We start from the raw sequence: 25660 nt of genomic DNA, 5'->3' as shown, positions 1-25660 counted from the left end.
ATACCTGCACAGTCCTGCCCAGTCACTTGAGTGGGAGTTACAAGAACATGGCAAGAAAGGCCACACAAAAATGATCCATTACACTGCATTTCCATAGCAGTTGGACCCTTTTGTATTCTGAACAGCAGCGGTTGAGGGTTGCAGCCCCCCTGCATCCTTGGCAACATTTGTTGTTTTCTGTTATGTTTTTGTTTTTATCATTGCCATTTTAGCATAGGTGAATGGCAGTTGATGTAGACTAGCATTTTTTCATGTGTTTGTTGGCCTCTTGAATGTCCTCTTTGGTGAAGTGTCTGTTCATGTCCTTTGTTTTTTTGACTTGTTGAAGTTTTAGATATATTTTGGGACTTAGGCCCTTTATTGGATGTGTCGTCTGGAAGTTTTTTCCCAGTCTGTAGAATGTCTTTTTACTCTTTTGATAAAGCTTTTTGGTGAGCATAGGCATTTAATTTGTATGAGGTCACAGTTAACTAATTTGTACTCTGCCGTTTTTGCATTTGTAACTGTGCTTGATAATCTGTCTTTTCAAAAAATTAGATCCCATAGTTTTGTCACTGTTTTCTTCCGAGAACTTTATAGTTTTAGCTTTAACATTTAGGTTTTTGATCATTTCGAGTTAGTTTTTGTGTATGGTGTGAGTTAGGGTTCCTGTTTCATTTTTCGGCATGTGGTTACCGAATTTTGCCAGCACTATTTGTAAGAGAGACTCTTCCTGCCTCATTGAATAATAGACTTTGATCCTTCATTGAAAATCAGTTGTCCATAGATGATGTTGTTAGGTGTGTTAAGTCAGTTCGACTCATAGTGACCCTGTGTACAACAGAACGAAACACTGCCCGGTCCTGCGCCATCCTCACAATCATTGCTGTGTTTGAGCCCATCGTTGCAGGCAGTGTGTCAGTCCATCTCATTGAGGGTCTTTCTTTCCAAGGCTCCAAGAATTAATACCAATTGAGAGATTTCAACAAAGAGATGGAATGCTAGAAGTGCTCACTTGTCTGTGTCAAGAAATTTGGAAGACATGCTTTACCAAGCATGATGTCCTTCTGCAGGAATTGGTCCTTCTTGGTAACATGTCCAAAGCACATGAGACAGTCTTGCCATACTCACTTCTAAGGAACATTCTGGCTGTACTTCTTCCAAGACAGATATTTTGTTCTTCTGAAAGTCGGTTGGTATTCCATTCAGTATTTTTCACCAACACCAGCATTCAAAGACATCAGTTCTTCTTCGGTCTTCCTCATTCATTGTCCAACTTTTCGCATGCATGTGAGATTAAAAATGCTATGGCTTGGGTCTGATGCACCTTAGTCCTGAAAGTAACATCCTTTTTTTTTTTTAACACTTTAAAGAGCAGCAGATTTGCCCAGTGCAATACATTGTTTGATTTCTTGACTACTGCTTCCATGAGTGTTGGTGAATCCAGGTAAAATGAAATCCTTGACAACCTTGAACTCTTCTGCATTTATAATGACGTTGCTTATTGGTCCGGTTGTGAGGATTTTTGTTTCCTTTATGTTGAGGTATAATCTGTACTTTAGGCTGTGGTCTTTGTTCTTCATCAGTAAGTGCTTCAAGTCCTCTTCACTTTCAGCAAGCAATGTTGTGCCATTTGCATGACACAGATTGTTAATGAGTCTTCCTCCAATCTTGATGCCCCTTTCTTCTTCGTGTAGTCTAGCTTCTTGGATTATTTGCTCAGCGTTCAGATCGAATAGGTATGGCGAAAGGATGCAACTCTGACGCACACCTTTCTTGACTTTAAACCATGCAGTATCCCCTTGTTCTCTTCGAACAGCTGCCTCTTGATCTATGTAGAGGTTCTTCATGAGCACAATTAAGTGTTCTGGGATTTCCGTTCTTCACAGTGTTATTCATAATTTATTATGATCCACACAGTCAACTGCCTTTGTATAGTCAATAAACAAAGGTAAACTTGTTTCTGTTATTCTCTGCTTTCAGCCAGCATCCATCAGCGATGATATCCTTGGTTCCGGGTTCTCCTCTGAATCTGACTTGAATTTCTGGCAGATCCCTGTCGATACACTGCTGTAGCCGCTTTTGAGTGATCTTCAGCAAAATTTTACTTGCGTGTCATATTAATGATATTGTTCAATAATTTCCACATTGGGTGGGATTGCCTTTTTTGGGAATAGGCATAAATACGGATCTCTTCCTGTTGGGTGGCCAGGTAGCTGCCTTTCAGATTTCTTGGCATAGATGAGTGAGTACTTCCAGTGCTACATCCATTTGTTGAAACATCTCAATGGGTATTCCATCAATTCCTGGAGCCTTGTTTTTTGCCAGTGCCTTCAGTGACATTGGTTCCTGCTCATATGGTACCTCCTGAAATGGTTGAACATCAACCGCTTCGTTTTGGTATAGTGACTCTATATATATCTTCCATCTTCTTTTGATGCTTCCTGAGTCGTTTAAGATTTTCCCCATAGAATCCTTCAGTATTGCAACAGCAGCTTGAGGCGTGAATTTTTTCTTCAGTTCTTTCAGCTTGAGAAATGCAGAGCGTGTTCTTCCCTTTTGGTTTTCCAGGTCATTATAATACTTTGTCTTCTCGAGCTGCCTGTTGGAATCTTCTGTTCAACTCTTTTACTTCATCAATTCTTCCTTTCGCTTTAGCTGCTCGACATTCTAGAGCAACTTTCAGAATCTCCTCTGACATCCATTTCTGACACTTCATTATAATACTTTGTCTTCTTAAGCCTCCCTTTGACATCTGTTCAGCTGTTTTACTTCATCATTTCTCCCATTCACTTTATGTTCTACTGCTCATCAGGTTTTCAATGGCCATATTTTTCAGAAGTAGACCACCAGGTCATTTTTCCTAGTCTGTCTTAGTCTGGAAGCTCTGCTGAAACCTGTCCACCATGGGTGACCCAACTGGTATTTGAAATACTGGTGACATAGCTTCCAGCATCACAGCAACATGCCAGCCACCACAGCATGACATACTGACAGATAATGCCACCACCACCAAATCTACAGCTATCAACATTTGTGCTCATATACTCTGCCTCCCTTTTGGTTATTGTAAATGAAGTGTTTATGTACCTATCCAAAATCAATTATTTTTCTTACCCACTGGAACTCATCTTCTTTGGTCTATTCAAGGACAGCATTCCTGTTGTTACCCACATATTTTCATGCATCATCTTCCCTACCCACCCCTCGACACACACAGTGAAAGATTACCTGTCAGCATACAAGTATGTGCCATCATCCCATTTGTCTGTTCTCCTCTTACAGCAAAACTTTTGGAAAGAGTGTACGTTCTACATATCTCTGCTTCATTACCTCTTCCTTTCTCTTGAACCTGCTCCAGTCAGGCTTTGGCCCTTACTGTTTCACTGAAACAGCTTTTGTCAAGGTCGCCAGTATCCAGTGGTGAGTTTTCAGTTTTTGTTTTTGCTTTTTTTTCTCCCCAAGTATATCAGCAGCATTTGACACAACTGTTCACTCCCCCCTTCTTGACACACTTTTATCACTGATCCTATAGAACACTGCTCACTCATTTCTCTAACCCCCTCACTGACTTCTCCTTATTCTTCTTGGATGTTCTTCTTCTTTTTAAACATCAGAGCGCCCCAGGACTCAGCTCTTAGGCCTCTTTCATTACGTACTGTGTAGATGACTTTAGATAGCATTTCTAAATTTATATCTCCTCTGGATTCTGAACTCTTATATCCAGTTCCTGTTCTACTTTTTCCACTTGAATGCTTGTTCGTTCTATTCTTCCCCCAACACTACTTGTTCCTCCTCCATTGTTTCCCATCACAGTAAATGGCACCTCTGTTTTTCGTGTTACCAGCCAAACATTTGGGGTGACTCTATATTCAATCCATCAGCTAATTTTCCCGCCATTACCTTAACTGTATCCCAGATCCAGATACACTTCTCTCTGCACATTTGCAGTTCCTTTTCTTTCCACCTTTCCACATTTTTTCCTCCAGATTTTAGTGTGGGTTGCTCCTTCACATCCTTTTCATCTTTGTTCAAATACTACCTTTTGAGAGAATGAGAGAAGCCTTTCCTAATGACCGTGACCATATATAAAGTAACAACACTCTCCACTGACCTGTTTCCCCTTACCCAGCCCTGCGTTATTTTACTTCATAGCAGTCACCTTCACCTGAGACACACACGCACATGTGCATTACGTGTATAAGTATTTGTATTTGCTGACGTTGCCTGTTTTCCCCTCAGAACAGAAACTCCTCAGGCGTTACTGTAATTTTTTTTTTTTTAATCCCCAGAGCCTCAAATAGTGCCTTCTGCATAGTAGACACTCAGTGAATATCTGTTTGCAGAATTTTGTGTTGTTTTTCTACTTTTCATCTATGATTATCACCTCAGCTAAAGTTTATGTAAATGTTAGTATTTATGTAAATATTTTTTAGCTTAAAAAAAGTAAACACAATTCTAACATGAAAAGGAAGAACACTGGTGGTACAATGGTTAAGCGCCTGGTTGCTAACCGAAAGGCTCAGCGATTTGAACCCGCCAGTGACTCTGCAGGAGAAAAAACCTGGCAGTCTGCTCCTATGAAGATTATGGCCTAGGAAACTCTATGGGGCAGTTCTGCTCTGTCCTGTGGGGTTGCTATGAGTTGGAATCAACTCACTGGGCACATGACAATGGCACACAATAACAACAGCAACAACAATGTGAAAAGAAACACATTAGCTGAAGAATATGTGTCTTTCACTGTATAAAGAGCTCCTTTAATAAATTCCAAAGATTATTTCCAGACGCGTGGCTTTTACAACATTTTAATAGAGTTTTCATTATTACTTGCTTGAAATTAATAAAGTAACTGAGGTTTTTTTTGTATGGATTAGATGAAATAACTGATAGTTTTCAATTTTTTATTTTTCCTAGTATTGTTTTGTTATAAAAAGACTAAATTAGTGAGGAAAGTAATCTTTATTTTAAATTCTTTTGCCTAAGTAGGGCTTTCTTTTTATTCTGTTTAATTATATTCTTAGGGAAAGGCATTTGTCTAAATCATCATAGTTAAAGAGAAGCACTTGGGTGTTTGAGCATATAAGTGCATATAGTTTGTCTCATAATTTAATGAGTAGTAATTCCTTTTTTTTTTTTGACTAACTTATTTTTAGTGTTCCTCTATGAAACGTTTTATTTACATTCTTTCTTTCTTTGATGTATAATCTAATTCTTATTATTTTCAGCTTTATTACTATCTTTTCACCTTTTTTTCCTATCTGTGTCAGAATTTTTAAGGGGGCCTGAGATAGCTTTGCTCCGTAAGCGCCTGCAACAACTGAGGCTTAAGAAGGCTGAGCAGCAGAGACAGCAAGAGCTAGCTGCGCGTACCCAACAGCAGCCTTCCACTTCTGATCAGTCTTCTTGTGAGGGCTCTTCACAGGACCCTCATGCTTCAGGTTATTAATGTCAAGTGTCCTTAAGCAGCTGGTAGAGTTGGTTTTTTAACACTGCTTTACTGTTTAATAAGATGCTTCCCTTTTCCTCCTCAAAAATAGAGCTAATGTACTTACAGCTTATCCCTCCTTTCCTTGCACATGGTGGTATTCATTCATTCTCACGTGGTTAGAAGGACAGACTTGCAGCCACATCTGCCGGAGAGGCGAATATAAAATAGTCTGTTATTTTACTGGTAGTATATTTGGAGAAGGGGAAACTATTAATTTTATAGCCAATGCCCTACTTTTTAATAATTATTTAGTAACTTTAGAGCCTAAATTGATATTTCTCCTGAAATTTCCCATATGCTGAAATGGTATCTATGCTTATGGCTCCTAGCTCCTCCTCCTCTTTTATTTTTTGGCATTGAAAATTAACCGGTATTCTTACATAAATCTGGTAATGCTAGATTTTGGATTTATAGTATTGTTTGGCCATGTACTAGCATGCTGACTCAATCATCCCCTTCTGTGATTATTTGTAATTTTTCAGCATTTGCTTAATTATTCCTTCTATACGTAATCAACTTTCTGATACCTAGGGCTTCAAAAGTACTCAACAGTCTCTTGCTGTTCTTCTTACTCTGTGAAATTCTGATAGGACAATAATAACCTGTGCCACTGTTTTTCACTGAGTTTATTAATGGCCTAGTTCTTTTATGATCAGAAAACTTATGGTGCTCAATAAACATTTGTTGAAGGAATTAATGGGAAATAGAACACAAAATAACTTGTGAACTTAATTCTTTCAAGAAGGCGGATAATAGGCACTGTAGACCTGCTGTCCGTTTAGGAGGTAAAATATGTCTAACTTCTCATACTAATGAATTTATGATACTTTGTTTGATATACTTTGTTTTGCCAACCCTAAGGATGATGAATTTAGACATTACTTTGAGAACTCTGATGAAAATACTTAGAATTAATTTGTTTATTTGTAGAACTGGAAAACCTCCAATATATAAGTATCTGCTTCAATGAATACTGTGGTAACAAAAGCACATTCTATAATTACTGTGGTGAAATAAAATAAATTTAAACCCCTGTAATATACATATGATACCAAAAGCCCAAACCAAACCCATTGCCGTCGGGTCAATTCTGACTCATAGCAACCCTATAGGGCAGAGTAGAACTGCCCCATAGGATTTCCACGGAGCAAGTGGTAGATGCAAACTGCTGACCTTTTGGTTAGCAGCTGAGCACTTAACCACCGTGCCACCAGGACTCCATACATACGATATTTGGGGCAAATCATCAACTTAATTTCTAATGCAGCGTTATACTAGTACCAGGAGTATCAGGCAGGCAGAGTTGTATCTGATTTTTTCTTTCTTTTAACATAGAAAAGTATTTTCCTGTACTTAAAATTAGCAATTAACAAGATAGCTTGATTACATTACAGTCATGACATTTAATAATAAAGCATTTTGTTACAATTTTGTGCTTTAGATACAATTTTGGCCAAAGTGTTTTATAAGTTAAAAAATATTCATGAAACAACAAAAACTAATGAAAAGAAAGATAAAATGTGTGTGTGTAATGAATTTTAGCAGATGACAAACCAAATATTGAAGTGAGTTTTGAGTATAAAAGAAAACTGTCCACATTAATGGGAAAGAAGTGAGCACTGTGGACTTTAGAAAAAATGTTTTGAGACTTCTAGCCTTTCATGAAGGAGCCCTGGTTGCACAGTGGTTAAGCATTTGGCTGCTAACTGAAAGGTAGGCAGTTCAAACTCACCAGCTCTTTGGGTGAGAAGATCCGGTGATCTGCTCCCATAAAGACTATAGCTAGGAAGCCCTATGGGATGGTTCTGCTCTGTCCTATAGAGCCTTCATGAGTTGAAGTCAACTTGATGGCATACAACAAGAACAGCAACAGCTTTTCGTGTCTAGTTTACCAATTTGAATTGAAGCAGATGTTTTGAGATGTTTAGGGTGATTATACGGTCTCTAAAATAAGATGTTTTCTTCCCAACTCTGATTAGCAGTCATTCTCATTAGTATCTAGTTTGGTAATTAGTCTGGTTTGGGCGATCTTTAAAAAGCTAAAGTTTAATATACACCTTGCCAATTTTAAAGGTAAGGAACATGTTGTCTTCCGTATTAAACCTTATACTTGGGCCCCGATACTGCCCACATGGACCAGTATTAGAGGCACTTCGTGCTGTCACTCAGTGTGTGTGGTTTCCTTTACCCTACAAGGTGAGGTACTTCATCTGCTTATAGCTTTCAACAGGGCATTCTTATGAGGCCCTAATAAATCTTATCATGCCCTGGAACAATTATTTGACACTTAAAAGCCTTAAGAGTTCAATAATGTGTCATCAGTTTGTTACAAAGGACTACTAATAAAAACTATATATTTTTGTCCCTTTAGGAAATTTTGGATGTGAGGAAAAATGAGTTGGCTTAATGCAAAATTCTTCATTTCAGAATACACAAATTGCAAAAATACAGAATAGTAATTAAATTTATGAAATTCAACAGGGAGATAGGTTTTATTTGAATTACAATTATTAAAATTTTATTTCATACATAATTGATCCAGTCTCTCATGTTAGATTTTACAAAAATCACATCTCAGTTTAGAAAGCACCAAAATTAGCATTCTAGATTTTAATTCATTAGCGATGGAAAAGTATGCAGCTCTCATATAGAAAAAGTATATTTTTCTATTGTATCTTGATATCTTTAGATTATCAATATCTGATGATAATGCCAGTAAATGATATTTCTATTGTTTTTTCACCTGTTTAAGTCTTTAGATACAAGATGTTCAAAGGAGCCAGTAATGTCATTTGGAAATTAAGAAATTTTAGTAAAGGTAGAAAGAATTTCTGACTTCTTACATTGTCTGGCAAACATTTTGTTCTCTTTTCAAAATATAGGAGACATGAGAGTCATTTATGAAAGACTATGTGTAAACTGAGTCTCCAGTACCGAATTTCTATAGGAAAGTAAGATCATACCACTTTGTAGAAATAATCATCTACATCTTAAGTGGGATAAAATGAGAAGGGTCCTGGTGCTAGTTAATGATAATTTCAGATGGAATGTTATCTGTTGAGTTGTTAATACCTCTTGACAATCGAAGACTAAAATATTTAAGACATCAAATAGTATTACCTTCAGTTTCAAATTGTTTGAAATGAAGTATACAATATAGATGTTAAAATAATAATTTTCTTTTTTCCCCACATTGTGAACTGTTCCATCAGTCTTATATGGAAATTTTAAGCATAAAATATTTAATAGTAACAGCGTTCTGAATTTAAACTTCAGAAGAGGTAAAGACCCATCACCAAAGCACCTTTGCACCCCAAAACAAAGTCTAAAAACCACTGCTCTAAAAAAAAAAAAAGACACTTGTAAATAACACTTCAGAATTTCCCAAAACTGCATTTTTCAAAATCAGAATATTTTACTTTAAAGTATTTTTTACTTCATTTAGTTTTTTAAAAAGCATATTTTTTTCTAGACTTTTAGGAAATACAAAATTTACACAACTTATTTCTAGCCTTTCAGTTTTTTTTTTTTTTTTTTTTAATCTTACAGAAATGAATTTGCCTTCATCATATTACCTCGTGGGTACTAGATTGGCTGAGTTATTGTCCCTGGCTCTCTGACTACATGACCTTGGGCAGGTCATTTGGCTGCTTTATGCCTCAGTTTCCCAATTGATGATTTATTTATGTAGCGTGGCCTGCTGTAATTTACGGAGATGGCATAAAATTGACATATAAATTGTCATATTTTTACGGAGAGTAGTACACATAATAATGTACTACTTTAATTATAGTACCTTTCTTTTTTTTTTTTTTCTAAAATTGTTAGCATTCAGGGCTTTTAATGAGCTATATGTACTTATCAGATGAATGCCCCAAACAGCTGTGGCAGAGACATTCAGCGTATGGCTGATTTTAAGCCCAACTCTTTTTTTCCATTTCAGGTCCCCTGAAGTCATGGGTTGCTGGCTCCTGCTTAGAGTGACAGCACCCTGTGGAGTCTGCTGGTACTGGCCCGACCACCACAGATCCCCACTGGAGCATGGAGCCAGTCTAGAGAGGGTCAGGTAGGAACTGTTTTTTCACTTTATGGCACGGTTTTGCCAATTGGATAAAAAAGAAGTAATTTTTGTACCCCAAAGGGTATAAAACATTAGTGATTATTTTGACAAAGGGCTTTTCAAAACTGAGCCATATTGGAGAAAATCAGCACTTACCCGATCCTATGCCAGCAGGCTCTGTACAATGTCAGATTCCCCACAGTGTCCATGAAGACGCAGTCACATGTATACTTCTCTCAGATGGATGCATTTATCCCTGTCATTAGGGTTACAGCATAAGCAGTTAATAAATCAGAAAGGATGCTGACCTAGTTCTGCAAGCACTCCTTAACTCCCTGTATGATTATCAGAGTCCTGGGCAAAATGATGGTGAATCTGTTAGCATTTAAACATGGTAATATGCTCTATATTTTGCAGAACAGCTTCCTATCATTATTTTTTCATTCAACATCATATATCTGGGAAACAGGCAAGTAATAACAATAATTTACATTAGTTGATCCTTTCCCATGTATTACCTAAGTAGTTTGAATGCTCATTAAATCTTCATACAGATACTATGTGGTAGATATTGTGATTATCCCCATTTTACAGTTGGAGGAACTGAGACTTAGAAAAGTTAAGTAACTTGCCCAGGATTACAGTATTACCGAGGAGAAAAGCCAGATTTCAACTGAGGGAATCTGGCTGAAAAGTCCTTGTTATTTTCCTGTTAAACTATAATTCTGTTTTTTTTCTACAGTTCAGAAAACTCTGGTGCCAAGGGGCTAACAATTTTCTCAAAACCAGAAGGCAAATTTTTAAACTATGTAACAGTTGACCATGAGACACTGAACTTAATACGGAATGAAGCTTTTGCTTAAAGTTTCTCCCTTAAAAATAATAACTTTATAAACATTTCCAAAAAGCTGATCAGCCATAATGCATTTTTTAATAAGTTATCATTGGACGATACGTTTAGGTTTTTATTTCTGATGGTATTTATAGAAGATATTTCACAGAGATATTGTGTAGAGCATATGAACAACTGATGCAGTCAGGATTGAATTAATAAATTGCAGTTGTTTAAAAGCTAATCTGATGGTTACAGTATTAATATTTGAAAATACTGTAAGATAAGAGTTGAGTATTGTATTTATCAATATCTAGTGATTTTAAAAAGTCACTTAAAATGTTTATGTGACAGAAGAAAAAAATCCTTTTCAAAAACAGTTGCATGGTACCCAAGATTAAATATAAAATGAAAGTAATGATCAAAAAGGATTTTATCTTAAAAATTAGTCTTCAAGATGGGAGAGATAACAAATAATCCCTCGGATATAAATGATATTCTTGACAGATTATAAAGCCAAAAAACAAACCCTTTTGGTTTATGCTATTCTTTTTTCTTAATATCAGCTTTATCAATATTTTAAATCCTTCAAGAGTGGAAAAATACGTAGTTTTGTGGTGATGACAGATTTCTAGGTCCTCAGTGTGGTTTTTGCAGTGACTTATTCCATCCTAAATTTTATGGAAATAAATAAGATGCATTTTATATCAATAAGATTTATACATTTTACAGTATTTATGGAAAAATTATATATTTGAAAGAAAGACCACTTAGAGAGTTTATAGTTTTTTGAAGATCTTAATTATTAAATAAGAACATGGTGAAATGTATAATGAATTCAAAGTGCCCAAAAAGATTTCATAAGGCTTTCTAAGAAGGTTTTCTAACATTTGTATCACTGTGAGTCACATTTTTGTTATATTTTCCTTTAGTTGAAAGGAATCTAATTTTATCTCTAAAAACCATCTTCTTCAAAAACAACAAAATGGGAACATTGTATCTAACTCTGAAGTGAATAAAGAAGAAATCTTATAAATGGGAAGTAAATCATGGATAGATTAGGAAATTGGCTGAAATACTATCGTTCGTACTTTGTTTTTTGTGTAATAAAAATTTGTTGAACTGAATGTTCTGATGAAGAGGTTTTCAGTAGGCTAAGTAAAAGTTATTATTTAAATGTTAACCATGCTGTATCAAAATTTAGTAAGAAGTAAAAATCTATGAACTAACTGATGATACTAGAGGATGGTAGGTTTAAGGCTGATACAAATGGCCCTACTAGCAGGATTCAGACTTCTAAGTATACAGATGTACAAATGGAAGCAGTTGAGTGGTACAAAATTGCTGTGATCCCAGGATGTATTGGAAAAATCTTGCTCTTTGGTAAATGAAGTGCCATTATGAGCAGAAGCTGATTATCAGCCAAAAGTACAGGGATTTTTGTTGTTGCTATTTTTTTTAAGAACTAGATCACAGGATATTAGAAAGGAGGAGTTATTCTTACATTTGGGGAAGAACTATGCTTATTACCTACATCTTTTCCTTTCCTGTAGCCCCACTGGGACTCTGGAACCCAAGCCAGAAGTGGGAAGCAGCCACCTCCTTCTCCCTAGTGCCTTGCTTGTGTTACCAAATCCCCAGGGTAATCAGGGAGAAAGGAGAAGCGTAGGCCTAAAAATGTTCTGACTTGTCCTGTGTCGTATAGCTCATAATTGTCAGACCTAGGTCTAGAATCAAAATTTCCTAACTCCAGACCAGTGCTGTTTTCATTTTATTATGCTGCCTTCCTTCCTCTGTACCAGTGTTTTTCAAGCAGTAGAACCCATTTATAAAACAAATTTTTACAAAGAATCAGTGTATCAAAAGATAGAAACAAAACTATTTTGTTTGAAGCCAAGATAGAAAGCCTAAATCCCAGACCGTTAAGCCTTCTTTGCCTCTGTTTTCCTTTTCCTGCCACGTACCTCTAAAGAAGCCTCTGCCTTCACAGAGTACAGTGTTAATATGCATGGTGTACCGTAGAGATTTTAGAGTTGTCTGTACTTCTGTGATGGTAATTACTTCAATGAATGTTTCCCTTTTAAGCTTTTTTTTTTTTTTTTTTCTTCTTCTTCTTCTCTAAAACAATTTAACCTTGAGCTCCATGTTCAGCTCAAGGTGCTACAGACAACATCCAGCAAAGTGCAGACAGCATCTCATTTCATGTCTTGAATCCTCCAAGGCAGGATGAAAGCCATGTTAAGGAGCTGGAGGGGTGGTTTGAGAAGGGCAAGGAGTCTTCTGCTTAGTGAACAAGATACCCATTCCTAATTATCTAACTTGCACCTTTTGCCTGCACTAAATGAACTTGAAAAAAAGGTCCGTGCATGGTACTAGAAAAATGTTTTCTCAAGTCATTTTCAGAGTTGCTTAATGCTTGCCTGGAATAACATCTTAAGCACGTGGCCTTGCTTACTCACTGCTTGAGAAGCACACCACGGTACTTACCTCTCTTCCCTACCCTTACACATTTGTTTCATAAGCCTACAGATGATCGTGACATTGCTGTGCCATCTTCCGCTGCTTACTTTTAAGTTGAAATCTCATTTTTGTTTCAGATTCTCCTTCTTCTGTGGTTAACAAACAGCTCGGATCCATGTCACTTGATGAGCAACAGGGTGCGTGCAACAGGAGATGTGCTGTGCCCATCCATGCGTAGACTCACTGCAGTGCATAAGCCAAGCTCCCTCTCACTTCTTCTCAGCATTCCATTTCAGTTCATGGTCTAATAGTATTTCGTGGGTTAAATCATCCTACATAGTATTGTAAAAGAGCCTCCTTGGTCTATACAAATTATTTTCTATACAGTCTTAGTTAATTTATACTTTTACCCCTTATACCAAATTTGAATTCTCTCCCTACAACAGTATCATAATGGATACAAACTATGTCAATTTTTGATTTATGTATCCATCATAAAGTTGTATAGAACTGTGGGTGTGAGGTCGACATTACCCAGGAGCTTACTTAGAAGAGGTCATTTGAACCTACAGTTTGCTATAGTAGTGATACTTGGTTTTATGTCTCTCTATCCAGTGGTCAAGCTCCCAAGAGCTTTAGCTCTAAAAACACAATTATGAGCCCAGAGATGAGCTCCAAAGCCATCAGTCAGAAGGGAAAACAGCTTCCACTTCCACTTGCAATTCTTAAAGTAGAAATAGGAGAGATACAGAATCAGACTCCAAGCCTTGAGCAGAGACTGATGAGATAGATAGTTTACTTAGTTACCAAGCTTTATTACCAGCAGATCAAACACAGTACAGAGAGAGACTGGTAGAGGAAAATATTCTGACAAGAAGGGGCAGCTGAAAAGAAGGATGGAGAAAAGAAGAGTATAAGACACAAACAAACAGATAAACAAAAAAACTATTAGCTATTTAGAATCAGAACAGTTTGGTAGGGTCAAGTAGCCTTACTGTCTCACCTCACAATTTCCTGGAGTATTCTAAATTGATTGCAACATAGTATGATAAATAGTGTTAGTAATGTTATCATGAATAACTTAGAATGAAATTCACTTTTCCCTCTTTAAAACAGCAAGTGATTGCCTGATACATTTTATAAATATTTCTTTAGAAACAAACAAGCACACCACTAAAACCATAAGCATCAGTTGGCTGAAAAGTTTATATACGTAGACTAGTTCATTTTTCAACAGTATTTGAGAAATTAAATATTGCTTTAGTACCTAGTCAGTGTGAGATACACCTAATTTTAACTATCTTCCTGAAGACATACAGCAGCTAATTTTAAAACAAATTAGAAAACCCTTTCTGTACTTCTGATCTTATTCTTTCTAGATCTCAGATGACAAGCATTGCTCTGGATTTTCAGCTTTTGAGAATGAATGGATGGATGAATGAGTAAATGAGTTTGAGAACCAAAAAATTAAGCATGTTTTATCTTACACAATTATTATAGAGTATTAACACTGAAGAATAATTACGGTAAAACTGTTAAAGCATCATATTATATGTTGTATTAATATATAAAACTAATCAAATAATCTTTTTTTATAAGAATACGTAAATATAAATAGCACATCACTGTCAGAAGGTTCTATCTAAACAGGTAGAATAATTTCCATAGAATTACATTGAATAGTAAATCAAGTTGATGCTTAATTTACACATGGGATAGGATAGAAAGAAAAGAGTCAAAGATATCTTCCAGGTTTTTGATATTAACGCCCAGACGAATTGTGATGCCCTTTACTAGGATAGACCAGTTTGGAGGAGTTTGGCCATGTAAAATGTGGGTGCCTTTTGGTCAGTGGAAGTAGAGACATATAATTGGTCAAATTGAATTTGTTTTACAGAAGTTACACCTTAATAGACCATCATAGGTATAACTTTGTAATAAATCCTCTGAGCAGAAATGTTTTAATGATAGAAAATGTATGCAAATGAATTAATCCTGACTTTTTGTCTGCGGTAAAAGACCTGACAGTCTGCTCCCATAAAAATTTACAGCCTAGGAAACCTTATGGGGCAGTTCTGCTGATTAGTTGGGAATGAATGAGGGGATGACGCCTAGGTGTCTGATGCGGGTGACTAAATAGATAGTGGTACCATCAACTAAGATAGAAATTTCAGGAAGAACATTTAGCTTTAGGGGAACGAGAGTGCTTGACGTTTTTAGAAATGTTGAGTTTTGAAGTGTTTTTGGATATCCAGATGGAGATATCTCATAGACATTTACATGGATATATGATTCTGGAAGTTTCCAGAGAGGTCTCAGTTGGAGATACAGATTAGGAACCATCACCTTGCAGATAGTACAGTGAAACCTGTGAGAGTCAGAACTCAGCAGAAATGCCTTACTTTTCTGGGTTTTGCAAGTTTCCTGCCCTTGAGGGGGTGCGGTCACCACTTTTCTATCACTATTAGTGGAAAATATTTGGGTTTTCCTTCTGACAAGTTTCTGCCTGACACGAGTTCTGGCTTTTGCAGATTTTACTGTAGTTGAAACTATGGGAGTGGATGGGATTATCTAGGGAAAGAGGATAAAGTAAAAAGAGGCCAGCCTATACTATAAGGAGCAAGCAGTGAAAAGGATCTAGTTAAGGGGACTGAGAAGTAATGATTCAGAGAGGTAGGTGGAGCAGAAAGAATGCCACATCCAAAGCCAAGGGAAAAGAAAAGTTCCAGGAGGGAGACTAGTCGGTAGTGCCCTGTGGAGCAAAGGTATGTCAGATACATAAAAAGAATTGAGAAATGCTTATTGAATTCGGCGATATGTGGGTTTTCTATTGCCTTTGGCATTGCAGTTTGAATGACATGGTTGAGGCAGATCCAGATAGCAGTGTTTTGAGGAGGAAGATAAAAAGAAATAGTAGAGACATTGGTGTGTAGCTGACTCTGAAGTAGTGTATGGTAGGGGAAGCTGCAGTTTCAAAGGAAGGTTTTAAACTGGGCGTGTTTATAGGAGAAGTGGAAAGAATCTTTGTAGAAGAGGTTAAAGATAAAGGGGGTAGTTGATATCCCCAGATATGCCTTTATTTTATGTTTTCAATCTTTACATAACTCTTATTCTCAATTTTACCCTGAAGAATGGAAAAAGTAGTAGTACATCTAATAATTTTTCATTCTGAATGTATCTCTCAATAATGATTGTTTTATCCTGTTGGAAAATACTTTCCAATATTATCCAAATACTAAGCTTGAATGCCAACACATTGATGGTCCCTTTGTATTAATTATGGATGGAGTGAAATCATTTGAATGCGCACAATGATACCTTTCATGCATTTTGTTTAGTTTGAACAATGCATTTTAATTAGTAGTTTTGGTTCTTTTTATATCTCTAATTGTGCTATGCCTGTTGTACTATACAGGAAAAAAATCCGCTTCTGGCATGTATTTCCCTTCCCTATTTATTTTTATTTATATTAAAACTTACAGCTTTCCTCTGGGAAAAAAACTAGGGCCAGCAATTTCTCTCTTATTTTATTAAAAAAAAAAAAAAAATGAATAAACCAAAGCAACAAAGAAACCTATGCTATTGAAATCTGACTTTTGAAGGAGCTATAAGAAAATAATTTTGCCCATGTTTTAAATTTTGGCCATGATTATATTCATTACAATGAAAATCACTAAGTTAGTTTTGAAACTTATGCCTGTAGGCAATCACGCATCTGTCAGACACTCATATAAATGCTAAGTTGTAGACTTCAGCAGTATAAATGTTAATTGTCAACTTCTGTACCATTATACATAAGCAGACTAAAACTTTGGTCTATAGGAGGAGACTTGCGGAAAATCAGAAATCAGGGAACCAAAAAATTTTACTAATTCTGCTAGTGTAGGTAGGGAAATGGAACAGTGGGACCTGTCATGCATTAAATGTTATATGTTGGCACCAAATTGAAGTTTCATTTTAGTAATATCATCTCAGCAATATTGTGTCAATATAATATTTTAGATCACCATTAAATGTACTTTGACAATTTTAATTTTCCTTAAGTAAATATGTAATGACTGAAGCCTGGTGTGTGAAAGGGAAATACAAATTCAGCATTATCATCACACTGGGATATATCTGTAAATCCTGTATTTTAAATTCTAGTGAAAAGATAAGTTAATGATAACCAGGCTTTATTCCAGATTCTTTATATTTCTTAGACTACTTATCACATAGTTTCTTGGAATGAAAGAACTAATTTTCTCCCATTCCCAACTACAAAGTCTTTATTCTGCCAGTTAGTGATGTATTTGATCTTTTGGAACTTTGACCCTACTTAACTTAAATGACGGCTATACACATGACCTCGGTAGATGGAACACACGGGAATCAGATGGACTACATCTGTGGAAAAAGACAATGGAAAAGCTGAATATCATCAGTCAGAATAAGGCCAGGGGCAACTGTGGAACAGACTGTCAGTTGCTCCTATGCAAGTACAAGCTGAAACTGAAGAAAATCAGAGCAAGTCCACGAGAGCCAAAATAAGACCTTGAGTATACCCCACCTGAATTTAGAGACTATCTCAGGAATAGATTTGATGCGTTGAACGCTAATGACTGAAGACCAGATGAGTTGAGGAATGACATCAAGGACAATCATACATGAAGAAAGCAAGAGGTCGTTGAAAAGTCAAGAAAGAAACAAAAGACCAAAATGGATGTCAGCAGAAGAGACTCTGAAACTTGCTCTTGAACATCGAGCAGCTAAAGCAAAAGGAAGAAGTGATGAAGTAAAGGAACTGAACAGAAGATTTCAAAGGGCTGCTCAGGAAGACAAAGTGGAGTATTATAATGACATGTGCAAAGAGCTGGAGATAAAAACCAAAAGGGAAGAACATGCTCAGCGTTTCTCAACCCGAAAGAACCGAAGAAAAAATGCAAGCTGGTAGTGAAGGATTCTATGGGGAAAATACTAAATAATGCAAGAAGCATCAAAAGAAGATGGAAGGAATACACAGAGTCATTATACCAAAAAGAATTAGTTGACATTCAGCCATTTAGGAAGTAGTATATGATCAGGAACTGATGGTACTGAAGGAAGAAGTCCAAGCAGCACTTGAAGGCATAGGTGAAAAACAAGGCCCCAGGAATTTACAGAATACCAATTGAGATATTTCAACAAATGAATACAGCACTGGAAGTGCTCACCCATCTATGTCAAGAAATATGGAAGAAAACTTCCTGGCCAACCAGCTGGAAGAGATCTATATATATGCCTATTCCCAAGAAACATGACCCAACCGAGTGGGGAAATTATCAAACAATATCATTAATGTCAGACGCAAGCAAAATTTTGCTAAAGATCATTCAGAAGCTGCTGCAGCAGTATAATGACAGGGAACTGCCAAAAATTCAGGCTGGATTCAGAAGAGGACGTGGAACCAGGGATATCATTGCTGATGTCAGATGGATCCTGGCTGAAAGCAGAGAATACCAGAAGGATGTTTACCTGTGTTTCATTGACTGTGCAAAGGCATTCGACTGTGTGGATCATAACAAATTATGGATAACGTTGCGAAGAATGGGAATTTCAGAGCACTTAATTGTGCCCATAAGGAACCTGTACATAGATCAAGAGGCAGTTGTTGGGACAGAACAAGGGGATACTGATTGGTTTAAAGCCAGGAAAGGTGTGCATTATCATTGTATTCTTTCACCATACCTATTCAATCTGTATGCTGAGCCAATAAAACCAAGAAGCTGGACTGTATGAAGAATGGGGCGTCAGGATTGGAGGAAGACTCATAACAACCTGCGTTATGCAGATGACACAACCTTCCTTGCTGAAAGTGAAGAGGACTTGAAGAACTTACTAGTGAAGATCAAAGACCACAGCCTTCAGTATGGATTGCACCTCAACATAAAACAAAAACCCTCACAACTGGACCAATGAGCGACATTAAAAGGAGAAGATTGAAGTTGTCAAGGATTTTATTTTACTTGGATCCACAATCAACACCCATGGAAGCAGCAGTCAGGAAATCAAAAGATGCGTTGCATTGGGTAAATCTGCTGCAAAGGACCTCTTTAAAGTGTTGAAGAGCAAAGATGTCACCTTGAAGACTAAGGTACGCGTGACCCAAGCCATGGTATTTTCAGTCACATCATAATGCATGTGAAAGCTGGACAATGAATAAGGAAGACCAAAGAAGAATTGACGTGTTTGAATTACGGTGTTGGTGAAGAATATTGAATATGCCATGGACTGCCAAAAGAGGGAACAAATCTGTCTTGGAAGAATTATAACCAGAATGCTCCTTAGAAGCAAGGGTAGCACTTCTTTGGTCATATTTTGGTCATGTCAGGAGGGATCAGTCCCTGGAGAAGGACATCATGCTTGGTAAAGTAGAGGGTCAGCAAAAAAGAGGAAGACCCTCAATGACATGGATTGACACAGTGGCTGCAACAATGGGCTCAAGCATGGCAATGATTGTGACGATGGCTCAGGACCAGGCAGTGTCCGTTCTGTTGTACCTAGGGTCACTATGAGTTGGAATCGACAGGATGGCACCTGACAAAATGACCTTTATTTGTTAGTGTTCCTCTAGAGGTCACACTTCAACATATTAATTTATTTAATTAGAGTGTATGACAAGTTTGGGGGAAAAAAAAGGGAGAGTATACATGAGCAAACCGTCATGAAAAGAGAAATACTGAAGGAGAATGTTGGCAGGGTGTGTATGTCACATGGGGTGGTCATAGGCATTTTTACCTATTTCTTTCCGGTACTATTTTTCCTCAAGGCTGTAAGTGAAATAGGAATAGTGGGCTTTTTTTTGAACAGAGGAACATAACGCAAATAGTTCTGACGTATTAGGGGAAAGGGGGGACTAGTTAGCAAAGGTAAAATGACTACTACATTTCAACCTGTACATTCTAAGTATCAGTGGAAACGTGGAACCAGGCAATCTGAGTGCAAATGTATCTCAACCCCATGTTTTGATTCAGTTCACAGTTCTGTGTTATCATGTCATGAAAAAGTTCTTGAATTGAAATTGTTGTAATAGACATAGAGGTTGAGTTTTGATTGCCAGGAAGAAAACTTGAGAGACTAGATTATCTTACTTTCAAAAGATTATCTAGGAGAGATTTTCTAATAAACATCAGTACTAAAATTTAATTTGGTTTTGGCTTTCATAAAATAGCTAACGACCGTACTTACAAAGACACATCTGCACTAGCGAGAGCACTAGTTTAGAATGAAATGCTTTGCCTCACAGTCATCTGTGTGGTAGATAAGTGTTCTCTGTTAAGAATTTACTCCTAAAAACAGTATCTCCGCTTTGAGTCTGAATATGCCTCCATAGGGGCCTTGGTGGTGCAGGGATTAAGAGCTCGGCTGCTAACCAAAAGGTAGATATACAGAAAATTGGAAGGAGTACTGGATATCCTACAGCCTGAGGCCTGCAGAAGAGTCCTGACCTGTGAAAATGGAAAATATTTCATTGGCTTAGAAATGACAGAAATTTGTCTTTTCCTCTATATAAGCTTCTATATCAACTATCTCCCCAAAATTTGGGGAGATAGTTGAACTTACAACTGATGTGCCTACATTTTTTAGAGGATTTAACCATATGTTTTGTTTCCTTTTAGATTTGATTTTTTAAAATACGTGGCATAGTGGAATGAATTGTTGCCAAGTTCATTGCAAAATAGAGAATCCTTTAGAAAAAGAATATATTATTTTTACATGTTGCACCAGTTACCTAAGCTACTCTAGGTAGTTTATGTGTGATTGTACAGTTATAATAGTGACCCAGTAGCAAAGTAAATGTTGAGCGTGGTAGTTCTAAACAGACAGATTATTGTTGCTGTATCCCATTGAACTGTCCTCACTTTGATTACTTTAAGTAAGTGTACACATAGGACATATCCTATCATATCTTATCAGTATTTTCATGATGTACAAAACTAGTTACCAAGATAGTATATTTTATACTGATAGTACACTTAATTTTTTTAGTATGTCTTTGAGCATATTTTTTAGAATCAAAAATGATTATTTCATTGTGAAAATGCACAGATTAAATGGTTTGAAAATATAAGCATTACCAAAAAAAAGTTAATTTATGGTTCGTGTATGAAAGAAAGTCTTAGAAGATACACCTTTAACAGTTCAAAGAAGTTGCTTTCAAATTATATTTCATCCCATTCTGAAATTTCTTTTCTGAGCCAATGCACTATCCTAATAGGGCTCTTTAGCCATTTTTGGAAAGAATCTTTTAAAATTGGTTTCCAGAGACCCATATCAGTGACTGTGCACTTTGGTCCAGAAAAGCGAAGTCATTAGTGTGTGCTGATGTCGTGATTTTTATACGATTGTTGCTGTGCTTCTGAAGCATGTGTTTTTGCTAGCCTCGTTCTAGATGGTAGTCTGCCTTGATAGGGACCACTTCAGCCTGCTGCCATCATCAGTTTTTTGGTTTGTTGTTTTGTGGTGAAAATATACACAACAAAATATATTACACAATACACACAAAAAACAGCAATTCACCAGTTTCCACATGTACAATTCAGGGACATTGATTACATTTTTCAAGTTCTGCAAGCATTTTTTGCTGTCTTTTTCTAAATTATCCCACCACTGTTAACATAAATTCAGTGCTTCCCAAACAAAAACTCCCGTTTACCACTCCCTCCCACCACTGGTAACCATTAATAATCTTTGGTTTTTATGTGTTTGCCTACATCATTTAAGTGAGACTGTACAATATTTGCCCATTTGTGACTACTCACTTTGCTCAGCATGTTTCCAAGGTTCATCTGGGTTGTGTCATGCCTCAGGACTTCATTTCTCATTATGATTGAGTAGTATTCCATTCATCAGCTGTTTTAAATACTTAAAATTATTTAGCAATATAGAATGTTCTTCCAAAAACTTGGCAGTATTTAACAAGTTAAAAGTGAAATATTTTTCCATCAAGTTACCCTGTGCTGAGGCACCACAAGTAAAATATTCTTTCGTGTTTTTGGAGGAAGAAGAAGCTTCAGTCTCCACATGCTGTGGAAGAGGATACAACGTAGTTTTTCTGTATTAGACGCCAAAACAACAGTGTTGCCGACCAGAACTTTTAACCACAGTATTAATGTTGCTGGCTGGGTTATACATCATTCCAGAGGAGTGACAACACCAACAATTCATGCAGCTTAATTAAAATAGTTACTTTTTAAAGCAACCGTATTTTCCTCTATTTTCAAGCTACTTCCAAGACAGGGCAGTAGGTAGGAACCTCCTGTAGAAGGAAACCTAGTTAACTGGAGTGAGAACTAGTTCGTGATCACCGGTTTCGTCTTCTGTAAAGTGGAGATGATGGTGCCTGCCACAAAGTGTTAAAACGTCTTAGAAGTCCCTGGTACATAGTGACACTCAATAAGTAGCAATTATGATGCTGATGGTGAGGTGAAATTTTAAACCCTAAGGCTCTTAAATAAAAACCTCTACTAATTATGGAAAATATTTCAGTAACATATATCTGTTCATTAGTAAAGCTTTTAATAATTGTTTCAAGAATGTGTTTGCAATCCAACTTGTAACAAATAGAGCAAGCTAGGGGAAAATTAGAATGGGTTACAAGTATTTTTTCAAATAAGGTAAAAAATTTTTTTAATTTTTAGGTCTTTAAAGAAGAATACTACTTGTAGCTTAATATACATTTGATGAGTATACAAATGATGAATGCATTTACTAATAGGCCAAAGATCTACGTTGGTAGATTCAACCTGGTAGGTTGCATATAACTGCCCACAGGAGAATTAAGCTAGGAAGAGTAGAAAGGAACAAGGCTAAGAAATTCTGTCCCTGAGATATTTATCCCTGGGCATTAATGTCTCGGTTAAGAAACCAGGTTTTTACTCAATGATAATGAATAACGATGAATCCGTGAAATGTTTCATAACGTGGAGGAATCTGGAAGGCATTATGCTGAGTGAAATTAGTCGCAAAAGGACAGATGTTGTATCAGACCACTATTATAAGAACTCCAGAAAAGGTTTAAACACAGAAGAAAACGTTCTTTGATGGTTACAAGGGTGGGGAGGAAGGGAGAGGGGTATTCACTAACTAGATAGTAGACAAGAATTATTTTAGGTAAAGGGAAGGATAACACACAATACAGGGAAAGTCAACACAAAAGAACTAAACCAAAAGCTGAGAAGTTCCCTGAATACGACTAAACACTGAGGGACAGAGTAGCAGTGGTGGGGATCTGGGACCATGGTTTCAGGGGACATCTAGGTCAATTGGTGTAACAGTGTATAAGAAAACATTCTGCATCCCACTTTGGTGAGTGGTGTCTGGGGTCCTTAAAAGCTAGCAAGTGGCCATCTAAGATAATATCAATTGGTCCCAACCCACCTATAGCAAAGGAGAATGAAGAACATCAAAGACACAAGGAAAACAGGAGCCCAAGAGTCAGAAAGGGTCATATAAACCAGAGACTCCATCAGCCTGAGACCAGAAGAACTAGATAGTGCCCAGCTACCACCAGTGACCTCCTTGACAGGGAATACAACAGAGAATCCCTGATGGAGCAGGAGAAAAGTGGGATGCAGAACTCAAATTCTAGTAAAAGGACCAAACTTAATGGTCTGACTGAGACTGGATGAACCCCAGAGGGCATGGCCCCATGGACTCTCTCTCTGTTAGCCCAAAACTAAAACCATTCCCAAAGCCAACTCTTCAAAGATAAGACATAAAATGATACTGGTGAGGAGTGTGCTAAGATGACACATGGGACTATGTGGGCAGCCCCTGTCTGGAGGTGAGATGAGAAGGCAGAGGGGGACAGGAGCTGGTTGAATGGACATGGGAAATACAGGGTGGAGAGAAGGAGTGTGCTGTCACATTATAGGGAGAGCGACTAAGGTCACATAACAATGTGTGTGTAAGTTTTTGTATGAGAGACTGACTTGAATTGTAAACTTTCCCTTAAAGCACAATTAAAAAAGAAACCAACCAGGTTCTGCCCTCTGTAGTGTGTTTGCCAAAGACACTGTTAATTTATGGACAGTGCACAAGGAAATGATTCAGGAGTCTGAAGTGTTTGTAACTAACAGGAGTCCATTCTTCTTATATAGTGATGGGCCAGTTTTATACAAGGCTGGTGAGTTCATTCACTACTTAAATGAACAAATTCTATGAACTATAATAAACATTTTATAGCATAAATGAATGCTACTGTGTTGTACAATATAATAAAAATAATATGTAGGTTATATTCCTGAGAAACAACAGCTTTGTAGTAGATAACTTAGGAAAAAACATTCAAGTGACATTGTCCAGGAAGCTTCTTGCTCTTTTTGGAGGGGAATGGCTGTGTAAGTTTAAGGTATTTTCTGCACCTTCCTGGTTTATTAACACCTCTTTTTTTTTTTTTTTTTACTGTATTCCTATGATACGTAGATTTTATAATGCTCTGACTATACGATGTACTTTCTCTTTAAGTTTACTGAAAAGGGGAGTTTTAATATAGCACTTAAATTCCAAAAGGCTTCTTATAACTCATGGTTCGTAAGCCAAAATGTATCTAAAAAATTCAGTCCTGCAGGTCTCTCATACCTACTTTTGCTTTCTATTCCTTCTTTACTTTAAAAAACTAATAGCAAAGCACTTTATAAAATGTTGCAAGGGATAATGAAAGAACTAGCCCCAGTTCTGCCTCTCAGTTTCCTTGATTATCTAATTTTTCACCTCTCTGTCTCCACCAATTCCAGATGACAGTGACTGGCAGCAGTGGGACAGAAATTTTAGCAACATAAACTAAAGATTAAGGGAAAACCATACGTGAGCGAATGATTAGCAAACAGCAAATTTTTCAAATACAGTTATGGGTAGAACAGATGTTTTTAAAGTCCCATTCTTGATGGTTTTATATAAGCTAAAGATCTGTTAATTCATTTACTTTATTAGGATGCCATTTTGTAAAACAAAAACCAAAAACCAAATCTATTGCCATCGTAGTATAGATTATTTTCAGCAGCTGTTTATAATGAGGACATATTTATAACAAAAATAGTATGGAAACAGTGTTTGGGGTGCCAGCTTAATAGTTCGTGCATATATTTTCAGTTGGAAACTAATAGGACACAATTTCTTATGAATTAGAGTATCAAAGCATAAGAATTGATACTCCTGAGTTTTGTTATCAGCTTGGTTCCTGGGGAATCATATTTCTCTTTTTACTACTTTCTGTATTTGAAGTCTTGTTAATTGTCCTCTAATAGGATAAAAGCTAGAGACAAGTTTGATGAGCTCTCCATGTTCTAGTGACTCCCAGAGGAAAAAAGATGCAAGTCCTTCATTGCAATATAAGTGGACCTAATAACCAAAAAGCCTGAGTAATTTTGGTTTAGTAGGTTGTTATTGTCTTCATTGTTAACTCTTAAGAGAGGAAGCTTATTTGTAGCACTGTTGTATCAATCTTTGAACTGGTATCAAGAAAACGATTATGTCAAAGAAGAGTTTTCTTTCTGCAAGCAACATCACAGAAAGGTTTCATATTTGATTATATATCCTTTTGTATTCCCTGTATATTGTCATGTTTCACCAAGCTGTTATTTATCATAAAAGGAAAATGTTAAAAGCCCTATTTTTTTTTTTTTTTTGTCTTTGAACATCTGTGTACTTTTTATTTTTTTGAGGTGGGGAGCCTTTAAAGTGGCTGTATCAATTTTTATAGAAGTTTCTTGATTTTATTTACCATATTACAAAGATTGGTTTTATTGAAACATGTATGTCGTGGGCATCACCTGCAGACTCTCAAGATGAAATTACCCTTTCCATAATTAAGAAAACA

General features: G+C 36.7%; 1 protein-coding gene across 5 annotated transcripts in view; it reads left to right on the top strand.

The window, feature by feature from the left end:
* The window catches only part of DCAF6 (DDB1 and CUL4 associated factor 6), a 163529-nt gene that overhangs the window by 91979 nt on the left and 45890 nt on the right, over nucleotides 1–25660 (top strand). For 2 of the 5 annotated variants that reach the window (XM_010594985.3, XM_064282975.1), the window contains exon 11: nucleotides 12960–13019. The exons of 2 other annotated variants lie outside the window; for them this stretch is intronic. In XM_010594985.3, the coding sequence (XP_010593287.1) occupies nucleotides 12960–13019 (60 nt within the window). Of the gene's footprint in view, nucleotides 1–5249; nucleotides 5421–12959; nucleotides 13020–25660 lie in introns of all 5 variants that reach the window. One more of the 5 variants, XM_023554274.2, reaches the window with a different exon arrangement.

Source organism: Loxodonta africana, chromosome 3, assembly GCF_030014295.1.
Source record: "Loxodonta africana isolate mLoxAfr1 chromosome 3, mLoxAfr1.hap2, whole genome shotgun sequence".
Classification (NCBI taxonomy): Eukaryota; Metazoa; Chordata; class Mammalia; order Proboscidea; family Elephantidae; genus Loxodonta; species Loxodonta africana.
Note: the sequence above shows the minus strand (reverse complement) of the source record. Positions and strands in the feature narration are given on the sequence as shown.